At 46.4% G+C, this 26,139-nt stretch overlaps 1 protein-coding gene across 1 annotated transcript; it reads right to left on the bottom strand.

The window, feature by feature from the left end:
* Positions 1–2,532: 2,532 nt before the first annotated feature.
* DHX33 (DEAH-box helicase 33) lies at positions 2,533–21,144 on the bottom strand. The gene is made up of 12 exons (XM_034752219.1): positions 20,870–21,144; positions 15,865–16,025; positions 14,030–14,257; positions 13,050–13,220; positions 11,596–11,781; positions 10,245–10,356; positions 9,347–9,506; positions 8,365–8,453; positions 7,564–7,691; positions 5,108–5,311; positions 4,195–4,281; positions 2,533–3,688 (listed from the first exon to the last, which is right to left on the bottom strand). Exons 1-12 carry the CDS (start codon positions 21,075–21,077, stop codon positions 3,380–3,382), a joined length of 2,043 nt encoding a protein of 680 aa, XP_034608110.1. The 5' UTR covers positions 21,078–21,144; the 3' UTR covers positions 2,533–3,379.
* Between the last annotated feature and the right edge of the window lie 4,995 nt (positions 21,145–26,139).

Raw genomic sequence — 26,139 nt, 5'->3', positions numbered from 1 at the left:
GCATACTGTTGAAATGCCATCCAGAATTGCAGCTGGTCATACATAGAAAGGAGGCAACTTTGCCCCCAGCCCCTCAGCATGTTTCTTACCAACAAGGATACAGTGAGAGGCACAACTAGGGATACATTTATACATCTCCTCTAGACCCCTGTAAAAATTCAGTGTCACCTTGTCTTGAAATAGATTGATACACTTCACTATTCCTGGAAGCAGAAGGGAAGATACTCTAGGCGTACTGTGTAACTGGAGTGCACCTGTTTACACTAATGCTGCTCTTAGGAATCAGTGATTTGCAGATATTTAAGAGTGTAATTCCGGTTTTAAAGAGAGGTATTTGTCACAGATTTCACTGGATGAGGACCAAGGTAGTCAGAATAATAGTAGCCTGTCGAGAAGGCCTATTGCAACATACTGTGTAATTGTGAAGCATTTAACCAGAAAAAAATATTAAAGATAGAAAGCATAACTTCTCCGTGCAGATCACACAGTGAAGTCAGCAGTTTATCTGTTCACAAGGATAATGAGTTTTCCAATATGATTCTATCCCTGAGCAGCACCATTAAAATATGTCTTTTTAAAAAGTAAAATCGATGTTTGAAAAATACAAGAGTGGACTAAACACCATTTTAGTCAAACTGGGATATCCCAGAGCAGCTCATGTTAACTAACCACATTATTTAATAAAAAAGTTTCCCATCTTCCCCTTTTAGAAATCTAATCAGCTTTAAGTCATCTCATCCTAAAACTGGCTGAAACTAGAAGTTGCCTCTCCCAGAGAAGTTATTTTAGAAGTACTCATAAGGATATAATTTAAAAACTTCTTACAATTTTTCTCCGTCCCCATTCAGACATAAGAACAGTCCATTCCACTCATTCAAGACATTACTGGGCAAGTAATATTTGGTCAATCAAGCAATTAGACTGGCTGAACCTGCCTTAGTCCCTGTATAAAACACAGGATTAAAAAATAAGATTGGTTCTTATTGCATTTTCCTTCAGAGAAGAATCTGATCACTAGATGCTGGATGAAACCCAAAATGCCGAAGACAGATGTAGAGTTCCTAGCCAACGTTGCCACGCTACAAATGTCTAATGAAGAACAAAAATAATCAAGAAAAGCAGAAAAATACTGGTGTAAAACTGTAATGGGGAAAATAAATATCTGATGATTAAAGAGCTTTTGAAGGAAGTTTGACTCCAAATTACATCTTCATTTTTTTTTTTTCCTGGAAAGTTTGCCACGAAACAACCTGATGAGCTATTGCAAAGGAAAAGACTTACAGTGATCTGCTATCTCCAAGCAGTGAACTTGGAAGTTTTAACCTGGCCAAGAAGGAAGGATGAACAAAGGTGTGGGGGGACAGGCATGGTGGAGGGCCATTTCTTTGCTGCCAGAGTTCTGGGTTGAGTCTGAAACAAAGTCTTTGCTTCTACTTTGAAACCTTTGGTTGCCATGACAAAGAAAATCTCTTCAGGCAAAGACTGGCGCAAAAATTTCAGAGGGCAAAAATACAGAAGTTAACAGTCCGAATTCCACCCCTCACACACATACTGAGGAATAATAATAATGTGTCTTAATAGCAAAACAGAGGAAAGGACTGTACTCAGAAGATAGCTGGTTATAAAGTCAAGTGGCATTTGGAGAGAGGGGATGCATAATAGACCACTGCCAAACTCAACAATCTGATTGGATTCCTAAGTAAGAAGCAGAGATTTCTTTAAAGATCTGTGCTTTGTGGGAATGCTAAAAAGCAAGTATGGAAGATATCAGTTTTTGCTAATTCGTTAGACAGTCTGCCATGTAAAGAGCCTGGGATCTTTATATTTAACTTCTTTCGCCATCTCAGTTGTAAACATCTGTTTTACCATCTGCACTTTTATGATTCTTCTATGGATTACATGGTTATAAATTGCGAGCAAAATATAACTAGCCACGCCTGCCCAAGCCAAACTTAGATCTCACAGACGATAGCTTGTTGCCAATTAACAGAAGCATCCAACTCACTGGGGAAACGTTACCCAACTTCTTTAACAATACAGACTACCTATAAGAGCTCTGCAGTGGCTGATCCTTTCCTTAGATTTAACTCTTTGGTGGTGGTGAGCCCCGCATTCCCTTATTGCTGCAGCATGTGTGCACGTTACGTATTAATATCAGGTGACCACAACCACCAGGCAACGTACATCAACTTCTCTTGCTTGAGAGACAATGATTTTCAGCACTAGCTCTCGAAGCCAGAGCCACAGATCACTGCTGTGAACAACGGAGAGCTACAGATAAACATAGACTTAGGAGGACCAAGTGCCAATCCATTGCTTTCCCGAGTTTGGCTTTGCAATGGCCAACTGGCTTCAGATTCTGCATCCGTATGCAAGAAAAACTGTGTGTACAAGGTTCAGAGACAGGCCTCCTACCAGCCTAGAACTAACCTCTTCAGTGCTGACATCGACTTCTGTGGTGAAGTGCCAGCGTTCCATAGGAATATTGGCACTTTGGTGTGGCCATACAGGGGCAGCCCTGGAAGCGTTTGACTTGCATGGCACCCGGTTCACTACACAGCTACATGAAAACCAACTGGATGATGGAGACGAATTTTGTTTAAAAAGACACAGCTGGGCTGGTGATGCAGCAATGAGAACTAACAAAGCATTTGAAAGACATGCCTGCAGTCTCTCTGCTAGCAGACGACATGGGTTAACTGATCATCCTCTCTTAATGGCACTTCACCTCTATCAGCCCCGCAAGGTTTGTCTAACAAACAGGCACAGGTGATGAAGAGCTGTCACTTCAGATAACTCTTTACTGGCTTTCAGATGGGTCAAACAAGGTGGTGAAAGTGACATCAGGCAGAAAGATGACTGATGAGGTAAAATACATTAGCACCTCCCTCCGAAAAATGTACATTTAAAAAAGGTATTTTTGTCCTGTTAATATAATTATACATAAAGATTTAAAACTTTTTGCCGATAAAACCTGCGAGGGATACAAGGGCAATTGTCAAAAAATACCAGGTCTGCTCAGAAGAGTCCCCTTGGGACTCTCATTTCTTCATACACAACCCCATTATACTTCTGTTTTAAAAACTGAAATCCAAGACCATCACCCCCCGCCCCCAAATATATACATATATAGATTTACAAACGTACTATATACATGTATAATATTTCCCTCTTATCTATTAACTGTCATAAAAGATGATTGTTCTAAGCCAGTGCAGCAACAGTGCATGAGGTATGGCTCTTGCGGAGAAGCCATTTCCTGTACAGTCCTACCGGATTGGCAAGGCAAAGCTCTATTGTTCCTGTACATTCGTTCCAAAAATCTGATCCCATGACCCTCGGAATGCCCCACAGTTAGCCTGGTGACACCAAGGGTGGGTCAGTTCTTGGCTGCTCTTAGCTTCCTGCGGAAGTAGTCGGGTGCAGCATCATACAGCCAATCTGCATCCACTACACACAGGTCCCTCATGTAGCACTTGTTGGTGTGAAGCAGCTCGTTGTACGTTACGCAGGCTGGCTTGCAGTGGAAGAGGACCGAGGAGGGATGGATTGCCACCAGCTGGTGGGAGTCTACGGTAGCATAGGTGCCATCCGGCTGCAACTCTGCAGTGTTCATGAAGAGGCTGTGAGCCAGGCAGCGGCGGATATTCCCCGTGTCCGATCGGGAGGACTCAATCGGTAACGATAGCTGGTTAGTAACGAGAGAGAAAGAGAGAGATGGCAATCCCTTGTGTTTGGTGCCCTGCAGCTCAGGATCAGACACCCTACTAACATTAAGTCTCATAAAACAAGCCTGGAAAAGTCTCACAATCACCACATGGTGGGAGTGAGACTGGAATCGGGGCTTCTAGCGCAACAACAAAGCCCACATCACCTATCGCTTTCTGGCATCCCTTCCAATAACTGTGGGTGCACATGTTTGAAAAGCAAATACGGTACGACCAAAAGCTCAAAAGGAATGGGAATTCCGATTCAAGCTTGGACAGCTGCCATTATTATGAGTTTGCGGGACGCTTGCCCAGAGACGGGTCCAAGCTGCCCGTTAGAGGAGTTAGTTTCAGTCCAACCATATTCAAACCAGGAACTGAAGGCACAGTGTTTCCCTCTGCTAGGATCTGGTACAGGGAAGCCATTCGGGGGTAGAGGGGAGGTAAAACAATAACAAGACAGAAGAATTTTACAGCAACTAGTTACCTTTAGGCAAATGTCCCTGAGCTGAGCTCTGACGTCCGACACCAGCATCATGTTCCTGTTGTTCACAAAGTTCTCTCTGCACCATTCCTGCAGCAGAGCAAGTGGAAGCCAGAACAATTCACTTCTTTATCAAGCATGTTAGGGACATTGTCTTTGGATCAGATGTAAACCAGAGTCCCTAAATCACATACCCATTCAACAGAGAGCTGCTACCCTGCTGGCCAGATTCGCAATATGGATAGTTATACTCAGTCTACCTAAATTCCCTCCTACAGTTCCAATTAGACACAGTATTCCTCACCCACAGTCCTAAACTGTTTCATGGGTTTGCCATGTGCCATGAAACAGCTTCTGCGCTTCCTCCCCAGAGATGGTGAAAGCGATTCCTAGAAGCATCAAGTTTGTAAATCACACTGGGGGCCCTGAGGAGGAAAAACATGCTAGGAAGCCCAGGATGCGACTCTACATATTTAGAAATCAGACTGGAGAGTTTGATTTGTGGATTAAATCCAAATCTCATCTACAAAACTTGGAGAAAGGCTCTTTGTAAGGAGTTCTGAAATGATGAAGAGCATTGCCAGGCATTTTCTGGTGGTCAGCTGAAACACAATCCTACCCACCTGGAACAATACAAGGAGGAATGATGACCTTGAGGTTAAGGTGCTCACCTGGACCTCGAAAGATGGGTTCGGTTCCCAGGTCTGCTGCAGAGTTCCTGTGTGACCTTCATTAAGTCACTTATTCAGCCTGTAAAATGAGGTTAGCCCTTTCCCATCTCACAGAAGCATAGTGAGGATAAATATATTGATTAGGAGGCACTCAGAGGCAAAGCGAAGTGCAGGTACACGGAGAGAGGTCAGATCCCCAGCGGACTAGTTATTGTACCATCTCCAGAGGCTCCATCCCCACCTACCTTATTACCGCTGACATTTTTAAAGGCTCTGTAGACGTTGAGCAGGGTGAGGTGATCCCCCTCGCTGGAAATGAACTTCTTCCGGACGGACTGCACTTCATCCCGCCGGGATGGGGGGTTGTAGAGGATGCTGTCCACCGAGAGCAGGGACACGATGGTCAGGATCTCCTCTGTGCAGTGGAACTTGGGGGACATGAGGATAGTCTGCAAAGCACAGAGCAAGAGCTGCTTTCATGGGTTTCACCAGCTAGAAAGTTGGCAGATTTCGACAGCACAGTAATCTTGGTGGGTAATGTAAACTTTAAAAGATACCTTCTCTGTGTTAAACTAACTCCTGGCTCAATAGGATCAGATATACAAGAGAGGGGAACTCTGGTTTATTCTTAAAATCATAGAAGACAGAGGGAAGAGACGTACTGGGGGACATAGCTTGTCCATCCTCATGCCAATGCAGTATCACGGAGGCACTGGTAATAATAACTATCGTTAAGGATTATTCTTTTAAGTTGTCCTCATTTGAATGAGCTAAACTACTCACAAACCTTGAATTACACACTTTCACTATTTAGGCACACAGATATACACATACACGCACACGATTGGGGAGAGCTGATCATTTTAAGGAAATTTCAACCTAACACCGCTCATTCATATGAAAATTGTAAGTAAGACAAAGTCAGCTCTTTTGGAAACTTTGGTTTCAACTCTAACTTGCCTCATTAAAATCAACTAAATGTGCTAGAGGAAAGGAGGGGAGCAAATGTCCTACCTATCAACAAGAGGCACTAAAGGTGAATTCCAAACCAGTAAGCCTCACTTCAGTACCAGAGGAAATGGCTGAAGTAAATAGGATTATAAAGCACTCATTAGATGAGCAGGATATGACAGGACAAACCAGTACAGTTTCTGTAAAGGAAAACTGTGCCTCTCTAATCTACTAGGATTTTCAGCGCATGCGAGGCTACAGGTACTCAGGGCCAAGTTCTACATCTACTGCATAGCAGCAATGCTCACGGATATTAATAGGAGCTGCTGGTAAGCAGAAACTGCAGAATCAGTGCCCAATCAAGCACTCATTCTCTGCACGTTACTCCTGAGGGCATTCTGCGCCAAAAAAATTAAAATTCTGAAAATTGTATTTGTCAAATAAATGTGGAGGCCCCGGCATGGCATTGGGAAGCAGAGGCCACTGGCTGCACAGAGGTGGGAGATCACTGTACGGCTCTTCCCAAGAACATAGACTCAGCAGTGAGGCTGCACCCGACCCTGACACAGCGCAAGGACTGGGCCCGCCCCAGAAACACTCCAGTGCCCTGCCCCTCTGCACCAGGTGTGGGCAGGCAGTCTCAGCAAAGCAGGATCCAAGTGTGGAGGGGCTTAGTGTGGGGGGTCCAGGGCTCTGTGTGGGGCAATCTGGGTGTGGGTGGCTCAGTGGGGGATCAGAGTGTGGGGGGGGGGGGATCTTGATGCACAGGGACTTGTTGTGGGGTTCTGGGTGCAACAGTAATGGGACTCTGCAGGGCGGTCCAGGTGAAGGTGGTTGGGGCTTTGCAGGGGGTCCAGATGCTGGGGGAGTGGGGTTCAGTGGGGTTGGGATCCAGGTGCAGCTGGTTGGGGCTCAGTAGGGTGGGGGTCAGGGTATGGGTGGCTTGTTGGGGTGATCCAGGTGCAGGGGGAGTGTGGCTCATCATGGGGGTTCTGGGTGGGGGGGGTGAGGCTCAGCAGGAGGGTCTGGATATGAGGAGGTCTGGATGCCCTGCGGTTGGGGGAAGAGGGGAGCAGCTCCCTGAACAGGAACCCCTCCCCCTGCAGCTGAGGAGCACTGGGTGTAAGAAGCGCAGGGAGTTTGCAGAGCTTCTCACAGCCAGGGGAGAAATATGAGGGTGGGTCTGACACGGCACTGGATGCCATGCATGGGAAGAGGAAGTCCCGTCCTCCCTAGCCCAGCCGGGACTAGCAGCTGAGCCAGGCACAGGGTAGGAGCCACCAGCCAGGTCTTCTTCAGTCCCTCCCCCTGCCCCACAGTGATTTACCTCTCCGCTGGCTGCCTTGGGCAGCTGAAGCATGCTGCTAGGGAGGGTTGCATGACCGTTCTTGTGGCTTCCCTTTGCTTCCCCGTCAGAAAGTCATTTTTCTGCGGGGAAGCAAAGAAATCTGTGGGGGACATAAAGTCTGCACATGTGCAGTGGCGCAGAACTCCCCCAGGAGTAACATGTGTATTGTTAGGAATGTATCATGGTAACAGCACCTCTATGGAAGGTACCTTGTCATTCTACCTTATGTGGAAATCTTACATGGAATCAGAAGGTAAATGTGGGAAATTTTGTCAAGACAAATCTCTTAACTCATTATCAAATCAAAAGGAAGTCGTTTAAGGAGCTTGAGAATAAGAGACTGATAACTATGGAAAAATAAATCCAGATAAAAATAAAGAGCTTATTGCCTATCATTTGTACTTTAGAAAATTTGGGTTCCAGAGGAAATGCTGCCATCTTCCTTCCCAGTGGGGTCAGAGTAACCTGATCCTCCTTCCGGTCCACAGCCCCCAGCAGATCCAGTTGCTCAATGGCTGCCTGAATGGCATCTATCAAGACAGAATGGTACAGCCGGTTGGCTTCATTGCTGGCAATATCAGCAGAGGTTAGGAGGACTCCCCCCCCCGGCACCATGAGAGGCAGTGTCTCCGGATCAGAGTGAAAGACAACGACATGGCACAGCTGTGCCTATTATGATTAAACTTCTCAAGCCTCCAGGGCTGTCCACCAGTCACGTTCCACTGACACAACACTCACAAATTATATTTTAAATAGAAGCAAAGGTCAGGTTGCCAGGCCAAGCCTTTGGCAGCAGCCCTGTCAGGACCCCTGCAGGTTGCTCTCCTTCTCTAGAAGCTTCCCACCAAGATTTCTTCAGATTCTTTGCACCTCCAGCCTACTTTTATCCCATGCTGCTCCTCACTCTGTTGAGCAGTTGTATTCCCCAGCTCCTGACACCAGTGGGCCTGCTTTCACAACACTGACCACCGTCAGTGAGCACTTAAGGGACTCCAGTCCACCCAGATGGCAGAAGATTTCGATGAGTTCACTTGTCAGCTAGACCCATCAGGAGAGGTGGCAACAGTCCAGGAAGTGTTACGCTCCTTATGATACAGGCTCCCCCCACTCTCCATTATCAGTTCAGCCAAAACATTTATTTTCAGATAAATTCTCAGTGACCTGTTACCCACTCCTTCCAACGCTGCCTTCACACCCACTTACCTGGGGATGGCTTGGACATAAAGTCGAAGGTGAGAACGTTGGGAATTCTCAGAGCCAGGAGCTGTAGCATCACACTGGCCAGGTTACACCTGCAAAGGGAAAAAAAAAAAAAAATAAGAACCACCTCAACCACCTGCCTCTGTTGAGGCAAGTCAGGCAGACCTGCCCGACTGGCACCTCTGAAATCCTGCACGCTGAGGAAGACCAGCCCAAGAGTGACCTCCGCGCTCCCCTGTCTTCAGCACTCCTGCAGAGTGGCTACTTCTTCCAGCAGCACCTCCAGTCACACAGCAGAGGGGAGGAAAGAGCAGCAACAGTAGCAGAGGGAGCCTTTATACACTCGTTTTTGTCAGGAATGGGGGAGAAGCGTAATAAGGGAAAGGAGTAGAATACAAAGGGCGGAGCTCAAAGGGTAACAACCAAGGTGACACTGGAAGTTGGAATCTCCCCAGAACAGCTGATGGTATTTGGCACAGACCTTGTTGGATTCGGAGCCCCCTCCTTGAGGGCTGAGCAAGGACACAATGGGTAAACCAGTCACTTCAGCTATCCCTTGTAACCTCATCAGCCTGCTGCCAGTTATGTCACATGAGATGGGACAGTACAAGCTTAAAAGGGATGGGGAGAAAAAGCTGCAAGTCCGAACTGACGGAGGAGGAGCAATAAAATACCCTGTTCTTCTTGTTTCTGACACCTTTCTCCTGACAATGGGGCTGCTGGTGGAGATGGAGCCAAAACCTGAGCGCTGACAGCTCCAGGCGCCCCAGTCACAAAACACACCCAAGCTGTGAAAACAGAATTAACCACAACAGGAAGCCAGCAGAGACACCGTTCTGTCTCCAGCTCTGAATGCCCTTCCTCGGCCCATACCCATTCACAGCGCTCACAGGCCTCCCTTCCGAGTTGCAGATTCTGGCTACGCGGCAGGTCTGGCTAAGGGAAGGCAAGGCTGTGTGTTCGGGGAAGTGGATTCTGTTCTCACCTCTGTATCTCAGGTATTGTCATTTTATCAAACTTCTCGAACTCATCCTCTGTGTAGAGCCGGTAACAGATTCCACTGTCCTCTCGTCCCGCTCGCCCTGTACGCTGCCATGCCTGGGCCTTTGACACCCGTTGCACAGCCAACACTTCCAGGCCACTCTCTGGGAAAGGAAAAAGAGTCCACATTAGTGTATATTCACATATGCGGGGCTTTGGAAACGCAGCTAGTGCAAATTCACACAGTGGCTGAGCACTGATCCTAGGGGAAGACAGAGCACCACCTACAGAAACAACACCACTTAAAGGTAGTCTCCCATCCAAACACTAACCAGGCCTATTCTTGCTTAGCATAAAAGACCTGAAGACAGCTACATGGTGCTGTATCCACTTGGTGGCATTTCACAGCTCCAGGGATATTTTTACACTGCACGTAGACACCCACGGCTGGCCCATACCAACTGACTCGGGCTAAGAGGCTATTTAGGGTGTACATGTTGTGGCTCAGGCTGCAGCCTGAACTCTGGGACCCTTCCACCTTGCTCAGACATCTACACTGCAATAAACAGCCCCGCAGCCTAGTCAGCTAGCAGGGGCCAGCCACGGGTTTTTAATTGTAGTGTAGACATACCCCAGGAGGCCTGGTAGAATTCCACACTTAGCTGACTCTCCCCACAAATGGACAGCCCTGTATACACCCTATCCCAGGATCAGATGAGCACTGGGGAAGAAAGCACATTCAGTTGACAGGATGAACACACATAAAAAACCCGCCTGAAATATGACGTGTTAAAGACTGGGGCAGAGGGGTGTTTTAAATCAGCTTCTATCAGGGTTTAGTGCCTCAACGTACGTATCAAGAATTAAAAATTATTTCCATATCACTCATCTCAACTCCTCACCAGGGCTGAACTTCTTTGCTTTAACCATGCCTGTGTCCACAACGTATTTTATTCCCGCAATGGTGATGGAGGTTTCCGCAATGTTCGTTGAAAGGATCACTTTGCGATAGCCCTAGGAGGAAGAGCAAACAAAAGAATACCACCTAGCTCTTATCTAATACTTTGCAGCAATACAACTCAAAGAGCTTTACAAAGGAGGTCAGTATCATTATCCCCATTTGGCAGATGGGGAAACTGAGGCAGTGGTGACTTTGCCCAAGGTCACCCAGCAGGCCAGCGGCAGAAATAGAACTCAGGCTCTCCCAAGTGCCAGTCCAGGGTTGTATCCAGTAGGCCACACTTGCAGGAGTCCCAGCTCCCACTTTCCCACCTCAGAGTCCCAAGATTCACACATCCTTATTGGTGTACTTTGACTTGGTTACACTTTAGAGTATTGTGTCAGTGTGACCAGTGTGTATGGCTACATTAAAACTCTAGCTACTGGGCAGATTTCTAAAAGAAAGGAACTTTGCAATCAAAAATAATTAGTCAAATCAAATACAAGACCCCCAAAGAGCTGTTTGCAGTGTAGCCTTTAAATCTTAAATGAAGGAAGGCTGAAAGAATTGGGTTTGTTTAGTTTGGAAAAGAGAAGACTGAGAGGGGACATGATAGCAGTTTTCAGGTATTTAAAAGGGTGTCATAAGGAGGAGGGAGAAAACTTGTTCACCTTAGCCTCTAAGGATAGAACCAGAAGCAATGGGTTTAAACTGCAGCAAGGGAGGTTTAGGTTGGACATTAGGAAAAAGCTCCTAACTGTCAGGGTGGTTAAACACTGGAATAAATTGCCTAGGGAGGTTGTGGAATCTCCATCTCTGGAGATATTTAAGAGTAGGTTAGATAAATGTCTATCAGGGATGGTCTAGACAGTATTTGGTCCTGCCATGCGGGCAGGGGACTGGACTCGATGACCTCTCGAGGTCCCTTCCAGTCCTAGAATCTATGAATCTATGAATCTTTTTAGTTTTGCTTCTGGTGAAAGGCATGAGATTAGGATCCCTGAAGACCTGAGTTCCAATTTATCCACTGACTAGGAACAACACAGGCTGTAGCAATGTAAGTTCCTCTGTGCACATACACACAGCGCTGCCAAGTCTGCTACACCCTGGAGGTTAGTCTTCTTGGAATTTCAGTACGACCTGGAAACTGCCCAGTGAGGCTGGCCAGCTGGAATGGTGCTTTCTGTGACGAGGCTCTTCGTCCACAAGGATCCTTATAGAGCACACTCCAAAGGCTCTGCAGCTCATTACCAAGCCCTTAGACAGTGATGTGGATGCATCAGCTCTCCCAGGTGTCCCCCAGCCTGGCTTACCTTGGGTGCAGCCTGAAAGACTCGGAGCTGCTGTGTGTATGGCAGTGAAGCATAGAGAGGCATCACCACCATCTGGGGGCAGCCATCGGGAAGGTGCTTGGCGATGTCTCGGCAGGTTTTGGTCATCGCTTCGATCTCTTCCTGACCCGTTAGAAACACCAGGATGTCCTGAGAAGAAGGTGCTTCCTTGGGGGTTGGGGAATTAGAAACGAGTGTAAGCTAGTGGGGGGAAGAAGACTCACGCAGAAATAAAACAGCAGTTATCAGTGGCAGCAAATCTTCTGAGCTCTCCTACCACCAGCAGAATAGATGGAGCAGCTGGGGAGCAAAGCTGAATGGGAGCATACGGAGTGAGGTGCTGCTCCCACTGGATTCACTGAGACGGAAGGGGGCTCTGCACTTTGTAGGACCACCAAGATGGAGAAAAAAAAAAAAAAAAAAAAACCTAGAGAAACGGATGGTTCTGCTTTGTTCAACAACTTTCCAGTGCACCCGAACGAACAAGCTAGTCTGCCTTCCAGTGGCAGTACAGCTAGCCAGTAATCACATGAAAACCTGAAGAAGAATAGTTAGGAAAGCTAGGCTGCATACTTTGCTTAGCAGTCTCCTTTCACCTCCAGACTAGCGTTCAATTCCTACAAGCACAGCAACAATAAGTATTTTAACAGCGGCAGATGCAGGATATTAATGGTTTATTTAACAGCTTTCCGCCAGTCACACCCCTTAAAAGCCACTGTATACATACAGCTCCGAAAGCACCGTGTCACTGTATGCTCCAATGCAGAGGAGACGCGCTGGATATATTTCCAAAGACGAGAACCGCAGGCACCTCTTTCAAAAACTCAAGACTAACCATCTGGCAGTTTCTCGTTGAAACACTTAGTGCTAGTCATAAAATATTGATGAGCTTTTAATTCATTAGATTTCCATTTTCTCTATAGTTTCCCTTAACAACTACATCAGGGAGGCGATCTTAATGATAATCGAAGATTGGCATTTTTTCATTTTGGTGTTCTTTGTGGATTCCACAATTCTGTAAGTAATGGGGTGCAAATAAATTATTCCCTGGAGTGCAATATTTTCCAATATTTCCTCATCTAACTCAGTCACACCATCAGCATCATCTACCCGAGAAGTAGATTTTAAAAGAATATAGGGCCAGCTGGCCCACACTGAAGTATGAAAGCTAAAGATGAGAATACAACAGCATACAGAACAATCTCCGAGTTCTACTAACGATACAAGCTGCAATTTCAGGCCATGGGATATCTGAGATCATGAATCTAGCCAAAGTCTCACATTAATATAGCTCATTCAGACTTCAGGGGTGACACAAAAAGAATCCTCAATGCTTGTAACTACCACTTGGATCTGAACAGGCAGAATGATAACCGATGAAATATCCAACTGCAGCATTACAGGAGCAATGCTTGCTCCCAAAACGCCCATGGTACCTGATGGATTTGGAAGACCGACACCAGTGCTGCTTGGAGGTAATCACTCTGAGGCTGTTTGGTGTAAAAGATCTGGATTGGATGTTGCCGACCTTCTAGATAGAGAACTGGGGCTCCGTTGAAGTACTGAGAGAACTGGTCTACGTCCATAGTAGCTGACATGATCACCACCTACAAAATGGGAGCAAGGCAGGTGCTATCAATGGGACTCAAGCGTGAGACATTTGCCAACAGGCCTACAAAACCCAGCCTCCTTAGACTGCCAGGATGAACACCCAAACCAGCAAAAGGTAAGAAAGGCATTTAGTGCAGAAGAGAGCTACATTTTTTTCTTCCGGGCCCTCAAGTCTACAGCCATCCACTCCCACTGTGTGACACCCCAGCATGTGTTATACACATATCACCCCATACGCTACAGAAGGAGTGGAGAAGCGAGCTTAAAGGTTCCAGACATTTACTAAAAACAGCTACGCCTGGTTAGAACATTCAGACTTAAGAGATGGCTTTCAAGAAAGGGAATGTGTTCAAGCTAGAAAAGTCAAACATGCCAAGGACCCCGCCCTTAGGGTGGTTCTTCATAACACAGTTAGTTTGTGTGTTACAACAAACTCAACTCCTGTCCACACACAAAAAAATCTCTAGCTCGCATTAAGTGGTGCTTTAAATTAGCTGGTGGGGATGGGTTGAAGCTCGAGTGCTGTTGAAGCTGCAGCTAGTAGTGCAGCGTGGATGCAAAAGCTGGAATTAGAACACATCAACGGCGAATCCAATCACTCTGCTGCTAACCAAACCACTCTGCGTCACTCCAGTGTTCTTCTGAAGTGACTGGAACTAGGCTCTCTCTAGTGCACTAACTGGAGTGTATCTAACTCAAGCTAACCATTGCAGTGCAGACCTGCCCTTACAGGTGTGGAAGAACCCCCACTCTCCATCAGCATAGTGCATTCTGCTTGGGGGCCAGGTGGGGAATCTGCACTCACTTTGAGTGGGAATTTGCCCAAATCCTTCCGTTTCTTGAGCGCCGCTTTCACCACCCCAAAGAGCACGTCTGTGTGTATTGTCCTCTCGTGAGCTTCGTCTAGAATGATGACACTGTATTTGCGCAGCAGGGGATCGCCAATGGCTTCGCGGAGAAGCATCCCATCCGTTAGGAACTTGATTCGCGTCTCTTCGGAGGTGAAATCTTCAAAGCGCACCGTGTAGCCGACCTAAGGAAACAGTCATGCAGGACAAGGCACAGACACCAAATCACGTACATTTATAGCCGCTGTGATTCACACTAAAGGATCCCAAAGCATCCAGACTATCCTTACAGCCATCCCGTCACCCATATCCAGTTAGAACCGCGAGTGCAATTTAAGGAGGCTGCATGTATTTTCATTCTGTGGGTCACAAGCCCCAAGATTCTAACCTACCCCGAAGAGAGCTGTCAAAATCTTAGCATAATCACTATTTTCTGGCACTGACAGAGGAAGTTCACCCCTAAGAAAACCTGAAGAATTCACTGTAAAATATAATAAACACAGAAGACATAACCCCCTTCCCCAGAAGCCAATGAACTGGATCACAATTTGTTAGCATTCATACATACAAGACATTAAAGTAGAGTGAAGGTCATACACTGCCCACCGTTTACATGCACAACTCCCATCAACATCAACTCCAGTTTCACCATGGATTAAGTGCTGGATGTGGCCATTTGTACATATCACAGGTGTAATGAGCCTAACCCAAACTAAAACCAGTTCCATGGGACACAGCAGGTGCAGAGGCTCTGACAGATGCCACGCAGAATGATTTTTCTGTCCCGGAACACCTCATCCAATGGGCTACGTGTGGATTATTATAAACGGCTACTCTCAAATTAACAGTGAATTAGCAGTTTGGAGCCCTCATACCCAAAGGCAGGAGGGCATATTGTAGAGGTAACTAGTCCTAGGAAGGGTAAAGGCCGCCAGGTTTGTGCAGGGCTTCTCTGTCACCAGTGCAAAAAGCAAAGGGTCACATGCTCCCTAGCAAGATGGGTCGTAACTGGAAAAAGGCAGCACGAGGAGCAGCAACAAAAGCCAAGCTGTGCTTTAAAACAAAGTTGTGGAGAGGGTAGGAGGAGAGAGGAATCATCCATTTAGGTGCAGACTATGATCACTTCATTGTGAACTTGAAACACACCGCTTAATTTTTAAAATACCGAACAAGGGGATACACGCCAACCCTAAGTGCATCCTATGAGAGAAACCAAAAGGATTTTGATCAGTGCTAAAAAGCCACCCAAAACCCCAACATTTGGCCCTCAGAATACTGAAAAGGCCGTGAGTACACTTCTGTTCATGTTTAAACATTCAGTAAACACAGACACCACCACCGCCACCCTTGCTGGAAGCCGCTGTCTATTCCTTAAACACTTTTATATATTTTTTTTTCCCATTCTCCCTAAACCACACATAGCAACTGCAGCAAGTTCCCAAGAGTCACAGCTCTGCTTGCCACCCAAGCATGCCCTAGCTTGTTGCAATCATCAATAATCAGTGCTGGAACAGGGGGATAGGACAAGCTGATTTTTTACTCATTAGCCAGCATTTTTTTTAAATAAAAGCAACATAGCTGGACCCATATGGCGAGAGAAAAGCCAAGCAGGGCTCAGCCACTGGGCTGGATGGAAGAGACAGTGTTTTTATTCTTGTTTACTATTAAATGTAGACAGCACTTTATCCCGTGTGGTTCTAGGATCCATACAACTGCTCTGACCACCTGCTGTCCTCACCTACCCAACACCACTGTGCATCTCAACCGCTTTATTTGAGGTCACCTCACATACCAGTTTTCCCAGCTCTGTTTTCTTCTCATCCGAGACTCTAGTAGCTAAGGATATAGCAGCTACTCTACGAGGCTGGGTCACCGCAATGATGCCTTGGCGGCCGATTCCTGCTTCATAGAGGTACTGTGGGATCTGAGTCGTCTTCCCTGAGCCTGTTTCCCCTATATAGCAACAAATGAACAAACAGCTGTTATTTCTGTAGCATCTCTAATGAGAGGCTCTCAAGCCATTTTGCAAACATTTGTTAATTAAGTCTCATCCCCCCGAGAGACAGGTGTTGTTCCCATTTTGCCAATGGGAAAGCTGAGGAAGAAAGAATTAGGGTGATTTAGCCTATGGGAACAGAACCCAAGTACCCCAGCTCTAACCACTAGATACACCACTTCACTTGATAACGCTCATCTCATTCCCCATGGTTGGTCCCTGGTACAGAATTTGAAAGGCAAACCGCAAGTAAATAGAAGCCGAGTTCTGTATGCTACAGAAGCGCTCCCAAGAACATTCAGCACAGCACAACGCCTACAATTCTTCCTTTTCAGGTTCCCCCAGCATCACAGCAACCTACCGTACTCAGACCCCTGGATGGATTGCACCTGCCTAGGAAACCCCTCCTGGAGCATGGAGCTGGCTCGTGAGGCTCAGATAAGTGGTTTATTTTCAGTATATATGGCACTAGTGTGGGGCCTGGGTTTCAAAGCTTTTGAAGTTATGGTCCCATAAAATCCTGGGAGCAAGAGACAGATGAGACTCATTCAGTCATCCAGTCGTCCTCCCTGCCACTGCAGGACTGGCTCCTACACTAGGCTTCTTAGTGTTTTGTGCAGTTTAGTCTTAAAAGTTCCAGGCAACAGAGTTTCCACAATTTGCCCTGGGTGACTATTCGGAGCTGGAACTGTCAGTTTTCTCTGATATTCAGCCTAGAAATTGCCTGTCTTAATTTTATCCCCCTATTTCTAGGTATATGTCCACCTACCACACCAAATGATTCCTCTCCATTGGGTTATGCCCCCACTTAATCATTGCTGGGCAAGTACTTCTGACGTAGATGGATTTTTGTTTGGCTTGCAATTCATCTTTAGCAAACAAGAACACTGGGCTGAGAAACAGACACACAGACTGGAGCTGTTCTTTCAGCACCACACAGAGGGCTACCCAAAAAACGCCATCCCGTTATCCCACCCATGCTCCCAATTCTGCCACTACACAGTCAGCTGTAATGAAAGTGGCAACCATCGCTTACTACATAGGGCACTATCAGTCTTATGGACCAGTAACATAGGACAGTGATAAAAATAGGGCTTTGTACTAGCACTGAGTTACTGGATCTGCTTGGACCTATTACAGCACTGACGACAAAATCCTTTCATTGCTTGGGACAGATACAAGTTGGAACCAGGCACAACTCTTCAGAGAACATGAATTTGGAACTATTTCAAGTCTCAAGAGCAACAAAGAGCAGAAAACTGGATGCAATTTAAACCCAATCACTTCTTGTCCAGTCCTCAGTGGTTAAGGAGAACAATGAATTACCCTTCTCTATATAACAACCCTTTACATACTTAAAGGCTTATCAGGTCCCCTCTCAGTCTTCTCTTCCCCAGACTAAACAAACCCAATTTTTTCAATCTTTCCTCATAAGTCATGTTTTCTAGACCTTTAATCATTTTTGTTGTTCCCCTCTGGACTTTCTCCAGTTTGTCCGTATCTTTCCCTAAGTATGGTGCCCAGAACTGGACACACTACTCCAGTTGAGGCCTTATCAGTGCAGAGTAGAGAAGAACTGCTTCTTATCAACATTCCTGCTAATACATCCCAGAATGAAGTTTGTTTGTTTTTTTTTGGGGGGGGGGCAACAGTATTACATTGTTGATTCATATTTAGTTTGTGATCCACTATTGCTCCCACATCCTTTTTCTGCAGTATTCCTTCCCAGGCAGTCATTTCCCATTATGTATTTGTGCAGTTGATTATTCCTAAGTGTAGTATTTTGCATTTCTCTTTATTGAAATTTCATCCTATTTATTTTAGACTATTTCTCCAGTTTGTCGACATCATTTTGAATTCTAATCCTGTGGTCCAAAGCACTTGCAACCCCTTCCAGCTTGGTATTGCCACTATCCAAATCATTTATGAAGATACTGAATAGAACCAGACCTAGGACAGATCCCTGTCCACCCAATATGCCCTTCCAGCTTGACTGTGAACCGTTAAGGGTGGCCAGCCTGAGGAGGAGCCAGAATTTACCAATGTACATTGCCAAAGACCCACAGTAATACGTCAGCAGCCCCCAATCAACTCCCCCCCCACACTCCCACCACCTCCCACCCACCAGCAGCCCCGCTCATCAGCGCCTCCCGCTCCCTCCCCGCACCTCCCGATCAGCTGTTTCATGGCATGCAGGAGGCTCCGGGAGGGAGGGGGAGGAGCGAGGGCACGGCAGACTCAGGGGATGGGGCGGGAAGGGGTGGAGTGGGGCAGGGCCTGTGGCAGAGCCAGGGGGTGAGCAGTGAGCACCCCCCTGGCACATTGGAAAGTTGGCACCTGTAGCTCCAGCCCCAGAGTCAGTGCCTATACAAGGAGCCGCATATTAACTTCTGAAGAGCAGAGCCACAGATTGGCCACCCCGCATTATAATAATTACTCTCTGAGTAGTAGGAAAGGGATTAAGGGAGGGATAGAAAGCAGCAATAAACTTCCTGGCTTTCCCCATACAATTAAGTCACTGCAAGTCTTAACTGAGAACCTTGCAACTCAAAGTCAGACACTATATAGTATGAACAAACAATTTGTATCTAACTACTGAAAAAAGCTAATGCGGTCTTGGGATGCATCAGGCAAGGTATTTCCAGTAGAGATAAGGAAGTGTTAGTACTGTTATACAAGGCACTGGTGAGACCTCATCTGGAATAGTGTGTGCAGTTGGTCTCCCATGTTTAAGAAGGATGAATTCAAACTGGAACAGGTTCAGAGAAGGGCTACTAGGATGATCCAAGGAATGGAAAATCTGTCATATGAAAGGAGACTCAAAGAGCTTGGCTTGTTTAGCCTAACCAAAAGAAGGCTGAGGGGGGATATGATTGCTCTCTATAAATATATCAGAGAAATAAATACCATGGAGGGAGAGGAATTATTTAAGCTCACTACCAATGTGGACACAAGAACAAATGGAAACTGGCCACCAGGAAGTTTAGACTTGAAATTAGAAGAAGGTTTCTAACCATCAAAGGAGTGAAGTTCTGGAACAGATTTCCAAGGGGAGCAGTGGGGGCAAAAGACATATCTGGCTTAAAGACTAAGCTTGATAAGTTTATGGAGAGGATGGTATGATGGAATAGCCTAATTTTGGCAATTAATTGGTCTTTGACTATTAGCGGTAAATATGTCCAATGGTCTGTGATGGGATGTTAGATGGGGTGGGATCTGAGTTACTACAAATAATTTTTTCCTGGGTGTCTGGCTGGTGAGTCTCGCCCACATGCTCAGGGTTTAGCTGATAGCCATATTTGGGGTCGGGAAGGAATTTTCCTCCAGGGCAGATTGGCAGAGGCCCTGGGAGTTTTTCGCCTTCCTCTGCAGCGTGTGGCACGGGTCATTTGCTGGAGGATTCTCTGCACCTTGAAGTCTTTAAACCACAATTTGAGGACTTCAATAGCTCAGACATAGGTTAGAGGTTGATACAGGAGTGAGTGGGTGAGATTCTGTGGCCTGCGTTATGCAGGAGGTCAGACTAGATGATCAAAATGGTCCCTTCTGACCTTAAAGTCTATGACTCTATACTAGGGCACATTGTACCTAATTACTAACAGCACTTTAGATTATTAACACTCAAACAGTTTGAGAAAAAGCTTTTCACTGTATGTCATACATTCATGTGGTTCTCCATTTGAAAAATGAATAAGACTGTAAACTCTCTGGGACAAGGTCTGTCTTTTACTCTGTACAGTACAATGGGGCTTCATACCTACTGGAGACATTAGCAGAGATATACCTATACCTATCTCATAGAACTGGAAGGGACCTTGAAGGTCATCAAGTCCAGTCCCCTGCCTTTACTAGGCAGGACCAAGTACTGTCCCTGATGGTTTTTGTTTGTTTTTTCCCCGGATCCCTAAGTGGTCCCCTCAAGGACTGAACTCACAACCCTGGGTTTAGCAAGCCAATGCTCAAACCACTGAGCTATGCCTCTGGGTATTCCCATGATACAATCAGCTTCACTTCCCAGCACAGTGGGTTATGAACACTGTAGGAAAATGTTTCTTTGGACAGAGCAGTTTCTTTTGGAATTGAAGAAAGAATCTACATAGACTTTGCAAATACTTAATTATATCTATCTAAAGTACTTATGTGACCCCCATCACCACCGTATCTGAGCACCTCACAATCTCCAGTGTATTTATCCTTGAAGCATTCCCATGAGCCTGGACAGTGCTATTTACTCCATCTTTACAGAGGGGGAAACCGAGGCACGGAGCATAAGTGATTAGCCCAAGGTCACATAGGAAGTCTGGGAAATTGAACCCAGAACTCTCAAGTCCTCGGCTAGTGCCCTCACTACTGTCCTGCTCTGCTATACCAAGCTAAACGATGGGCCAAGCCCGAGTCGCCCACGTCCCTTTTCGCTAACCCAATGTCTCAGCAATAGCTGGGGGACCAGACTCCCGGGCAGAGGAGGAATAAGTTACTTCTCTGTCCTGGCAGGAAGAGGACTGGCTGCCCCGTCTGGGTGGGGTGGGGTGGGGGAATAGGGCTATTCCATGGGGCTCCTTAGCCCACCAAAGCCCCTGGCAGGCGAGGGGGGCACGAAGGGGAATGGGATGCTGAGCGCGCCCTGGGAGACAGCGTGGGGTAGGGATAGCCCAGCTGAGGCGGAACAGGCAGAGCCCCCGGGCCGAGTGGGGCTGCGGGGGGCTCCACGGTGGAGCGGAGACGGGGGCACTCCCGGGCCGGGGGGGGCGTCTCTCCCAGCCCTGCCCCGCCGGGAAGGTCGCTCCCGGCCCGCGCTCACCGATGAGGATGGCGCTGTCCAGGCTCCGGAGCTGGCTGAGCAGCGGCCCCCGCGCCTGGAAGATGGGGAGGCTCCTGCGCTGCGTCTCCCCGGCGCTGGGAGCCAGCGGCTGGCGCTTGGCTGCGGGCGGCGCCAGCAGCATGGCTCTGCGGGGAGCGGGCGCCAGCTTCAGTCTCTTGGCCGGGGGCAGCTCGCCGTCCTGAGGCATCGCCCCCGGGCGGGCCGCGGCCGGGCCGGGATCAGCTCCCGCCCCTCGCCCACGTGTTCCCGCGGCCGGCCGCGCACGGGGATTACCGCCCGGCTCCGCGACACCCCGCCTGGGACTACAACTCCCAGCCTGCCCCGCTCCCGCGGCCTGCGTCCCACTAGCCCAGAGCGGGGCAGGCTAGGAGCTGTAGTCCCCACAGCCGCACGTGGAGCTGGTCTGCGGCCCACCTTAGCATGCTGCAGGGTGGGCCGGGCCTGCGGACCTTACCCTGGCCACGCTGGGTAGGGGCCGTCCATAAGGTATTAGGGGTGGATCCTTCATTATGGTGGTTATGTCACTGTTACAGGGGTGTCTCGAAAAAATCCCCTCAAAATTTTATGTAATTTATGGACAACCCCTTACTCTACCCCCTTTTCCCCCCAGGCTGCCAGCTACTTGTTAATAAAAGTGTGAGAACATGTGTATAAAGTGCACAGACACAAGTAAAGAGTCACCTGTGTGCAGCCCACCTTTGCTATCTCAACTTTATACTGATAAAACCCTATGTGTCGGGATGGTTTTAAGGCTTCTAACATATCCCATAGTAAGGCATCCACTTACCCAGCCTATTGCCATAGGCATATTCACATGGTTTTCTGCATCTTGTCTTCAATCACCTGAGGAGTGCCAGAAGGAAAAGTGCATGGAGACAGAGCACTGAGGAGTTTGTGCTCAAGCCTTCAACCATACAAAGGATGATGGAAAAGGGGACAACAGAGAGGGGCACTGGGGAAGTCAGAGCCTTCCAGCACAAAAGAAAAGGGATGGAGTAGGTCGAAAGAGGACAAAGATCTAAGTTTAGGAGTCAAAATGAAGAGGATCTGAAATCTTGGATTAGAAAAGAACGAACAGAAGAGGGATATATAGATGAAAGAAATGCGCCAAGCAGTTCCAAATGGCTCCCAGGCCTAGAATTTCTGCTAGTGTCCCTCCACCGAGGGCATTTGACAGTCCATGGTCACCACATTCAAAAATACACTGAAAAGTGGATTAAACACACAAACATTTACCACAGAAACAGGCTTAAAACATCCCTTTTAAATACTGTTTCTGCTCTTTTTTGCTAAAGACATCCACTACCCCACTGTTATGCTGAGAGATACTGGTGACAATCACAAACCTCTGAGACTGGGTATGAATGTACCCTGCGATTAACGTAACTGTCAGGATGAGTTAATAAAAAAAAAAACCAGCAAAACCTCCCCGCCCTCCCTCCCCCAGACAAAGGAAGGGCTGTGAACCCACACAAGAGGTTTTGGGGGTTTTTTGGCTGTGTATTGTTTGGCTATTGTTTGGGGTAGAACAGAACAGAGAGGCAGGCAAAAAGTAAGGAAGCCAAGCAGTAGCTTGTGAGCACAGTGTGACCATGAAAAAGCTAGAGAGAGCTTTTGGGTCTGGTGCTGGCTAAAGAGGCTCCAAGCTGTAAGCTAAGAAACTGCTCCTTTTTGTTTCTGGTTCCTCCTGCATTTGGAGAAGCAGGGCTTTGTACCTTTCCTTATAAACAAACAAGACTGCAAAGAAAATAGCAGACTCCATCAATTTCTGCTTCCAACTGGAACATCCCCAGGGCCCTGAAATTTGACTTGCTGCTTTTCACCCTGGGTGGCTACAGTAACATTCTTTGGGAACATTTCTACCAGAAGTCCTCATGGGAGACTGGGCCTAGGTCTAACACTTCTTTTCTCTGTTCTGATGGAAGGTCCAACTGAAATGTGGAAATTATCTATCTCCTTTCTCCAGAGAGGGAAGAAGGCAAAAGATAGTGTATTTAACAGTGAGGACAGAGTCACCTAGCCTAATGGAAATAAGGTCACCCCGGTAAATATCTCAATACTAGCAGTATCATCTTCTGCAGTTCACTTCCCCTTGGAATTAACTAATTACACCTCTACCTCAATATAATGCTGTCCTCAGGAGCCAAAAAAATCTTACCGCGTTATAGGTGAAACTGCGTTATATTGAACTTGCTTTGATCCGCCGGAGTGCGCAGCCCCACCCCCCGGAGCACTGCTTTACCGCGTTATATCCAAATTCGTGTTATATCAGGTCATGTTCTATTGAGGTAGAGGTGTACTTTCTTAAAGATTAGTGTCCCGGGGCATGGAGGAATGGGCAGTTTATTTTTATTTTTAAAAGTGTACAAGCAGCAGCTTAAGCACAAGAATTCAGGAGTCCCGCTTCTGAATTTTAGGCCCAAATATGACACAACATATGGGTAAATTACTTGTCCCCTCTCCATTATTTCACCAGTATTGGGCAGTCACCGTAGAATCATAAGACTGGAAGGGAATTCGAGAGATCTTCTAATCCAATCCCCTGCACGCAAGGCAGGACTAAGTATTATTTAGACAATCCCTGACAGGTGTTTGTCTAACCTGCTCTTAAAAATCTCCAGTGACAGAGATTCCACAGGCAATTTATTCCAGTGCTTAACTACCCTAGTAGGTAGAAAGCTTTTCCTAATGTCCATCCTAAACCCTCCTTCCTGCAATTTCAGCCCATTGCTTCTTGGCCTAGCCTGAGAGGTTAATGAGAACATTTTTTCTCTCTCTTCCTTGCAAAAAACTTTTACGTACTTATGTTATGTCCCCCCAAAGTCTTCTCTCCTCCAGGCTAAACAAACTCAGTTTTTTCACTCTTCCCTCATGGGACATGTTTTCTAGCCCTTGAATCATTTGTGTTGCTCTTCTGGTTGTCTACATCTTTCCTGAAGTGTGGCACCCAGAACTGGACACAATACTCCAGCTGAGGCCTAATCAGTGTGGCGTAGAACAGAAAAATTACTTCTTGTGTCTTGCTTCGTTGCTTCCTACCATGCTTCCCAGCACACTGCAGCAAATAAGCTTACCTAGCTGCACGGAAAGAATACAAAATTAACTCGCTGCTTTAGAAAAATACTCCAACTTCAGTTCGGGACAATGTTGACTTTGGAATCTGAAGGTGGGAGAGTCTCAACCAAAGCTACCGTTTTAGAATCACAAATGAAACACCTGAAAATAACTATGGCTGGTTCCTTATCAATAGCCACCACACCATCTCCTACACCATTTGTGTAACGAATATTTACTTCAATAAAGTGTGAGTGCCTGAGGTTTCAAAGAGATGAAGCTTAAGAGAGTTTGAGAAACAGCTTTCCAAACTAAAGTATAATACAAAGGCTCTGATGTGGAACAATCACTGCCACGTATTGGGAATCTAATTTGGCTAAGCAAGTGTTTTCTTCAGTGGTTCTTGCTACTGTTGAATATTTTATACATGCAATTTATGAAGTACAATACTTTTCTTCATTTAAACTTTGACAAGCGGTTCAGAGGATGAGCAGCTTTGTTTTTAGACTATGACTAAAATTCTTCACACATTTGTTAAGCACTTAGCTGGCCTATAAAATGTCTTATGAACATGCAGTCTGTCCCATTACCTATCCACCTACCCTCCTTGAATGATCTCCAAGGAAAGAAGAATGCCGTAGAAAGTGCTGTTAGCAATTTGACACACAGCACTCTCACCAATAGTACAGGATGGTGTTTGGGGAAGCAGTGTTCACTTATAGTCATTAAAGACCGTTTGGCATTTTTCCACAAGAATAAGGTTATTCCATATTTGGATAACTGCATTCCACCTCCACAATATTTTACTGCCACTTAAAGTGGCTGTATGTCCTGTCAAACTGTTGTTTACAATTTCTCAACACTATTATTAGTGGCTATAACTTATGGAAGTGGTAGAGGTAGTTCAGCTTTCGGTGAAATTTAAAAGAACAACAGTCGTTTAAAGCCATACAAGTACCTAAGACAGACACAAAAAAGGTGGCTTCTTCCTATTTTAAGTTCAACAGATGATTTGTCTCTCTCTAAAGTATATGCCTGAGTTATTATAGGACTATAATGGGGAATACTGACCATTTGAGGTCAGAAAGGGAAGTCTGGGAAGCCAGGCTACCCTGTTCCAGGAGTCCCAGAGTAGTTAAAGGCCTAGAGAACAGCAGAGGCAGATGCTGGAAGAAACAGATAGTCCCAGAATAATAGTGTCTGGAAGAAACCAGGACCAGGAGCCTTGTAGTGTAGAGTGGGATGGGGCATAGCTTCCTTACCCCCCAATCCCCCGCCATCCAGGACAAATTCTGGGAAGGAGAGCAGCATATAATCTATGTCTTCCCTCACATGGGTGTAAAAAAGCTTAAAGAAATGTAAAAGAAATGCCAGAAAAGAGCGCAACAAGTAAACAGAGCTAGGAAACAACAGGCCATGAAAAGCCATTATATACTATAACAAGCCAGCAGCTGTCTCTCTAGCCGCATAACTCAGGCAGTCTCCTCCTATACTTCCTATTTCTTTATGATAGGCACCTCTCAATATCCCAAGCAGATTTACTTCAACATCTTCTTTAATGGAGCAGTAGGCCCGTCAGCCACTAACCTGGCCTGCAGCTTGCTGGTACTTAGCCTGACAAGCCTGCCTCCCCTTTATGTTAAGCAAAGGCAGGGGTCTGGGTGACAGGAGATAGAACTCACTGCCCTGAAACAACGTCAGCTGCATAAAATTCTATGGTCTGGAGATTAAGGAACTGGTGTTGCTCCCCAGCGACATAAGTGGCTTCAATTGCAAACAGTACAAGTTTCTGAAAGTATTAAAATATGGGAAGATGCAAGGCATAAAGACTAGACAGCATCTGCAGACAACTACATCATGAGGTATTTCAGGATAGCCTATACGTCATTCCCTCATCTTATTTTTTGAGGATGCCTCTAGCACCACACTTCTATTAATATGCTCTTTAAAACTTGACTTTGAGTACAAATTAACAATAAATATACTGCAAAAAGTAGCAAGTAGTTTCAGTAGACGAGCCTGGGTCTTGATCCTTATGAATATATGCGTATGCTTCTTGTTACAGCAGTGAGAAACAGACCTCCCTTTTACAGACCGATTTTGGTCCTAGCTACAGAATTGTCCTTTAGCACCAACCCCTGCCTGCTAACAGTCCACCTGCAGATTAACAAGAGTCTCTATAAAAAAAATTGAAA

This window comes from Trachemys scripta, chromosome 18, assembly GCF_013100865.1.
Source record: "Trachemys scripta elegans isolate TJP31775 chromosome 18, CAS_Tse_1.0, whole genome shotgun sequence".
NCBI classification, from domain to species: Eukaryota; Metazoa; Chordata; order Testudines; family Emydidae; genus Trachemys; species Trachemys scripta.
This window is presented reverse-complemented; position numbering and strand designations above follow the sequence as displayed.

Coding starts and splice junctions, on each gene's coding strand:
- DHX33 (XM_034752219.1), bottom strand. CDS start 21,077: ATGCCTCAGGACGGCGAGCTGCCCCCGGCCAAGAGACTGAAGCTGGCG. Junction 10,357..11,595: donor TCTTTCAGGCTGCACCCAAG/GTAAGCCAGGCT, acceptor TCTTCCTCCTAG/GGCTATCGCAAAGTGATCCT. Junction 9,507..10,244: donor AGCAAAGAAGTTCAGCCCTG/GTGAGGAGTTGA, acceptor TTCCTTTCCCAG/AGAGTGGCCTGGAAGTGTTG.